General features: G+C 40.3%; 1 protein-coding gene across 1 annotated transcript in view; it reads right to left on the bottom strand.

Moving 5' to 3' along the window:
* Positions 1-5,601, bottom strand: part of LOC101853557 — a gene marked incomplete in the record, with an annotated part of 15,263 nt that extends 9,662 nt beyond the window's left edge. The window contains 4 exon segments of the mRNA XM_005099014.3: positions 303-461; positions 2,047-2,228; positions 3,464-3,548; positions 4,464-5,601. Coding sequence (XP_005099071.2) covers positions 303-461; positions 2,047-2,228; positions 3,464-3,548; positions 4,464-4,505 — 468 coding nt within the window.
* Positions 5,602-6,799: the final 1,198 nt, after the last annotated feature.

The raw sequence follows: 6,799 nt of genomic DNA, 5'->3' as shown, positions 1-6,799 counted from the left end.
TCTCTCCCTCACATGCACACACACACACACACACACACACACACACACACACACACATACACACACACTCACACACACACACACACACACATATACACACACATACACACACAGACTGACTGACTCACTGACTGGATGACTGACTGACTGACTGACTAACTGAATGAATGAACAAATGAATGAATAAATGAATGAATGACTAACTATCGATGTGAGCTAACATTTAATTCGATATTTCATTTATTATAAATTGCCCAGAAATATCAGCTGTACGGGTGGAGAAAAAAGAAAGCTGTACTGACCTTGACGTACCATTCTATGGCCACCCGGAACACGCTGGTATGATTGGTGCCCCTCTCAGTGACAGCGCCAGTGGTGCACACCATGAAGTAGAGCAAGGGATCCTCTGTGTCCACGTGACTTCCGTTGTGAGCCAGGGCTCGTAACGATTGGAAGCAAAGCTGGGGGCAGACAGCAGGGTTATAATGTTTATGGAGTAAACGTAAAGTACACACCCTTCCTTCCATCCCATTCAATACAGCTTTAGAACATATGGATGCGTCAATGAATTTCTCAGTTATATATTGTATGTCTTACAGCAGCTAGAAACCAAACGTTGGGACCTTTGTGATACACCCCCCTCCCCCTTTCCAAACAATTTATATCATTTTGGAAGTAGGCCAAATTGCCTGTAAGGGCAATCCAGTCTGAGTAAGATACCTCATCTCAGCAGAAATATGATTTTTAAATGTAGATTAGAACCCTTCAATGTTCATCTGTTTCATTTCAAGTAACACTACAAGCTGAATAGCGATTTGATTTTGATCGTTTTTAATACCCTTTTGGGAACCGAACTTTTCTGCACGCAAGAGTGAAGAGCTTGACGATTACACTACAGACGCCAGTGAAAAGTCGTTGGGATAAAGGAATTTCGCCGGTTCCCAACGTACTTTATGTTTCTGAATGAAGGATCCGAACCAATATAAAAAGTGTTGAAGTTTAGTCTTTCCACCTCTTCACGGTGACTTAACTTTTCTCAAGTGGCAGGATCTTTAAAGTAACATCAATCGCTGATAGGATTGAAATTCAGGGCCATAAAGACGCTTTCTACTTTTTCTATACCAGAATCGTCCACATTGTTTAATGAATTAAGAAATTGAGGGAGGGGGCATATTGAGGGAAGGGGGGGAGTGAACATGTAATTTATTCAAATAAAAATATTTCTTGGAAACTAAAGGAATGTTTGAACAGAACTTGATGCGAGAAAATGGGGTGGGGATATTCTTGGGGAAAAAATATTAATATGTGGACAATACCAAACTTATACATGAACGGTTAGAGGACGCTTCTGGTGTGTCCTATTTCCCTTATCTTGTTCCTGTGTGCTTATCTTGTGATTTCACTTCATTAAATGACGGTTGTTGTGCAGATGTTCCCATCTTATAAACTCGAATTCGTCTCAAAGTAGAGCCAAGTCGGGGCTGACAATGTGCATTGATGAGAATTGTTAAAACGTGTATGTTTTTATTATTTCGAACAATGAAATAATATGAAAAGTACTTTTCGCCTTAGCAATGTATTCAGTATTATCATCTTCTGGCATAAACGATAAAAAGCATCATTTTCAGATACTTGACATCAAAATTAAAAGCTGCTCAGGCCTATTACTAATCAGCGAAAAAGTATTTATGTACTGTGTTTTTCTTTGTTTCGTTTTGCTTTTTTTTTTTGGGGGGGGGGAGGTTGTTTGTTTTTGTTGTTTTGTTGTTGTTGTTATTTTGTTTCTTTTGCTTTTGTTTGAGGGTTTTGTTGGTTTGTTTATTTGTTGGTTTGTTTGTTTGTTTGTTTTTGTTTACTTTCTTTGTTTTTAAACGTGTTGTTTTGATTGGGGATTTTTATGGAGGGGAGGTGTATCAGAGACTCTTAAATATAATTAAATACTCTCTGGGTGTATTTAAGATGAGCACAAAAATTGTTGGTCACTACTGACGTTGCAGAACGGTGGAAAAACTGTACATTATTATACTCTTAAATAAAATCTATCACCTCATCTCCACGTTTGTTTATGTTGTCTGCCGTCAGTTGTAGAATGTGGTCCGGCATGTAGAGATGAGCTTTGATGTAACTTCCTGTCATGGCCATATTGCGCAGCAGGCGCTTGTCACCGAATGTGGCATTTCCGCCTTCGTCGTGTGAGTAGATCACTTCCCAGTGGCGGTCACACACGTCTTGTGAGGAGAGAAAAGAGAGTCTACATTATATACTATCTTACACGTATTCTTCTACTCATCTTACACCATACATAAACGACTAAAAAGAACTATTATGTATTGTTAAGTTTAAATACCAAAGATAAGCTAAAACCAGATGACTAGGGAAAACAAATCTATGTACAAGAATAGTAAAATATATAGATAGATAGATATACAACTAAAGAACGCGGGGTTGTTGTTGTTTTTTCACTTATAAAAACAAATGCGTCTGTATTTCTTTACCCAAATTTAATGTGCGGTGCTGAAACCTGAATATTTTGTAAGTGAAAAAAGTGTGTTTAAAAACAGCTGAAATAGCAAATTCCTTTAATGTCAGAAAAATAGAAATCTCTAAACACTTTCAACAGCAAAGGAAATTCTCGAGTAATATGTTTAAATAATATGAATAGGAGTGCTCAATCTAAGGTCTGTTATAACACCAAAAAAAGACTCATTTAAAAACACAAACCTCTCAAAGTTATATTCTATTCACTTGCCAAATCATTGTCCCCCAAACACAAAAATCCACTGCTTAATTAAGACACTCAACTTACTCTATAATCCTTAATATTTCAACAGCGGATGGATATCTATCGGAGGCTCTCGTGATCTAGAGGTTAAGGTGTTCTCCTCTAATTCAATTAGTCCCGGGTCCGAATCTGAATAGCGACGGAAAATTTGCTTTTCTTAAACTTTCTCCTTTTACATCCTTTCCTGCTCTCTAACAACGTTCTGTTGTCTGCTTTCGTCTCCATTTTCTGCCCTCACCCCCTCACCTCCTGTTCCCCCTCCTCTGGGCTCCTGACTCTTTCTGCAGCCTTTCTACTGCTACTCCTTCGCTCCTTTTTATTGCTGTCTTTCAGCTACACCCCTGATCTTAGGGTAGGAAAGATCTACAACAAGCCTTCTCGGACAAGGGTGAAAAATCTCGGAGGTCCCGTTTGCAAGCTGGTCCAAAATCGACAGAAGTAGGCTTCGGTCACCACCAAGGCAAAATTCAAAATATCCTACCAACTTAAAATGTTTAATGTGAGACCCTATGCAGTTGCGAGCGCCGTAAAACACTTGCCAAAAAAAAAAGATATCTATCTCATTTGGGGCAACTTTTATTAAACATGTGAAATGATATCGAAGTACTTGAAAGGCATATGAAGAAAATTCAGCGTCTGAACAAAAATCTTACGTCATTTCACCCTACTTTATAAACGTACTTCTGAGCTTGTTGGTCTGTAGCCTCCCGATGTTCTTCTGGCATGTCGCAAGCTGGGACAGGACCAGGACCAGCGCTACAAAAGCCTAGGGACAACGAGGGAAATGGTCATCGTGATGCTAGCTAGAAGAGAGGTGTTATGAAACAAGAAGACCTCATGGGAAAATGAGCTGTGGTAACAATTTTCCGTTTCAATCAAATGTTTGTTTTATTCCATTTTGTACATCAAAACGATTTTGATCCAAAAACACTGATAACACGTCAAACAGCCGCTCAGAGAAAAACCAATGTAGTCCATAATGTGACTCTGTGAAAGAAAAACACCGGTCCACGGTGTTCTTTTTCTGACTTCGGTAATTTTCCCTTGATGTCTGCACAAGTAAGTGGCATTGTTTAAAAAAGTACTTGTATAAAACATCTTAGAAATGCCTCGACATTAAGAATGAGAGGGGGGCTTTCCAAAGGTTGAGAAAAAAAAGGGAAAGGATACTGTCCATACTGTCCATGTCATCGAAACGCTTATGATATAAGGTTACCAGTGTCAATGGGATTGTTTCATGAAATTTTTGAAGCAATGTGCAGCTGTTGCGATCTCCAAAGGACGTAGTATATGTGTACATATATCTGTATATTATATGGATCATCCATGAAGGATGGGAAGTCATTACACATCAACCTCTGAGTCAGAGTTGACACCTCCAGATATTCCATGTGTTTGTATGTTGTTGTTGTGTTGTTGTTATTGTTGTTGTTATTGTTGTTATTGTGTGCGTGTTTTCAGTGAGTGGGATGAAAGAGCATACGTGCTCGTGAATGTTGTATACATGGAGAATGTAACTGGGTTTTGATTTGGGGCCCACGACTTCAGAATTGTTCATCTCATTTCAATGTAACAGCATTATTAAAAGCCCCTAACTGAAAAAGAAATTAGTATATTATTGTACATAGTAACCCTTTTAAGGATGAAAGAAAGCCACAGCTAACTGTTGATTGATACTCACTGCGATGTGTAGCTTGGTCTCCCGGAAAACAGACATTGTCATGGTTTATGTACTTTCCAACAATTCACTTACATTCACAATATCAAATCCTTCAAACACTGCTGGTCTACACCTTTCTTTTTCCAGAAATGCCCCTTGGTGTTCAATTTTCAATTTTGTTTCCAACAACTACAATCAAGTTCTTTCGGTAATGTGGTTTTACGAGCCCTCAGAAGTAGAGCTCTCCTGAACCGATTCTCTAGTTCTTTGACTGGCTTTCGAGCTAGCTACAAATTCCGTTGCCTCTCTTGGTAGTTTTTCTTTTTCTGTCAGCTTTTCTTGCCTAGTTTCTTTCTCTTTTCTATCTTTTCTGGTTGTGATTGCTGACAGGTTCTGATGATCGATCAAACGACAAGAATCGTGCGAGAGGTGAGATGGGGCTTGACAACACTACCATTTTGCTCCTCCGTTATATATGTGCGCACAAATAGGATCGGCCCTCAATACTCGAGCCTCTAGGATCCGTAGGCTAGAAATTTTAAGAGGGCGTATTTATTTTGTTTTGTTTTGTTTTTACGTTTTTCTCCCGCCCTGGCGTGTGACGTGAGAGACCTGGATGGAAACTGCAGATAGGTCTAGAGATGACAGGAGACGAAGGCCTTCTATGTCACTCATGACGACAATAGTCTCACCGAAAACAGGCACAAACTTCCCGCCGTCTGCTTTGTCGTTGGTTTTGCGGTGAGGAACGCCGTTGCTATTACGTCATAGCAAACAGGTAAACCTCCTTCTTTGACGACACTGAAAACCCGAGGGGGGGGGGAGATATTTAAAACACTGACGACATCTATAAAAGTCTAGTGGGGGGGAGGAGTCCAAAACGCTAATGACATCGCGTGGTTAATTAACATACACAGTATTTTATATGCTTCCCATCCGAGAGTGACCACCATATAACAGCCGAAGCAAGTTAGTCATGTAAGCAGTGGGTGTAGAACCGAGTGTCTCACTGACGTAAAAGTTGGGTAAAGTCTGTGCAAAGTACCACCACCCCTGGAGACATTGTCACCTCAGGTTTGGTCTCTTAAGATGCAGCTTTATGTAAAGTACCATGTCGCTCCACAGAGCACCATGTATCGTTTCGTCCCTGCTCTGTCTGTCACTCTCCAATACTATGCCCGTCCATCAACTTCCTCCACAAAGCCCCGCCCCGCTATGATTATATTACATCTCTCTTGTCCCCTTCTCTTTGTTTTCCTGCCCACTTTTCTTTCTTTCTTTTTTTCTTTGATTTCCTTTTTTCTTGAAAATGCAATGGGGAGTGTGGGGGAGAAAAGAGAAAATGGGGGCAAGGAGAGAGAGAGAGAGAGAGAGAGAGAGAGAGAGAGAGAGAGAGAGAGAGAGAGAGAGAGAGAGAGAGAGAGAGAGATAGAGAGAGAGAGAGAAAGAGAGAGTTGTACGAAAATGGCAGGCAAACATATAAATGCACAAATTGAGAGGCAACAAAGAGTGTATTTTGCTGTTTAGATTTAGAGACATTTTTCCTCACACGTTGTCAGCATTGTTAGCAGGCAACCCCAGAAAGTGGAAGGGGTCTCTCTCTCTCTCTCTCTCTCTCTCTCTCTCTCTCTCTCTCTCTCTCTCTCTCTCTCTCTCTCTCTCTCTCTCTCACTCTTATCTAGATCTATCTATCTCTCTGTGTGCCTGTCTACTATGTGTTTATTCATGTGTGGGGGGGGGGGGGGTTAATTCGTGTGTGTGTGTGTGTGTGTGTGTGTGTGTGTGTGTGTGTGTGTGTGTGTGTGTGTGTGTGTGTGTGTGTGTGTGTGTGTGTGTGTGTGTGTGCACGAGTGTGTGTTTACATGTATGTGTTTGTGTTTAGTTACGTCGCAATGTCAATTTTCTTCCTAACACTTTATGCCTATAAAAGTTAACATTATACTTTTAGCTGTGAGAGATCCAAAAAAATAGTACTGGTGAGTTGTGTGATTGTGTGAACAGCGAGATTCGGTACATTACCGGCAACGTGTCCGTTTTATAGTTTCATCCTATTCGTGAATGGATAACTGGGGTGCAAAATACATAATACTCAATATTAGGGGTCTCTTCAGTTTCAGTTTAACAAAAGAGACACATATCGACGCGATAAATTCCATTTAGTCCTTGGAAAGTACAAGACAGACAGAAATAACAGAAGGAAATAGAAGAAATAGGAACTACAAATAACACCTTCCAAACACCCATGGGGTTATCCTGATTGTTTCCCCCGTGAGGTTCAAGAAATAAAAAGATAACACTGCCACAACCTGAGGAAAGAACAGCTGTCTACAGACTCTTGTACGCTCTACACGCTCTCT

This window comes from Aplysia californica, unplaced genomic scaffold (assembly GCF_000002075.1).
Source record: "Aplysia californica isolate F4 #8 unplaced genomic scaffold, AplCal3.0 scaffold00199, whole genome shotgun sequence".
Taxonomy (NCBI): domain Eukaryota; kingdom Metazoa; phylum Mollusca; class Gastropoda; order Aplysiida; family Aplysiidae; genus Aplysia; species Aplysia californica.
Note: the sequence above shows the minus strand (reverse complement) of the source record. Positions and strands in the feature narration are given on the sequence as shown.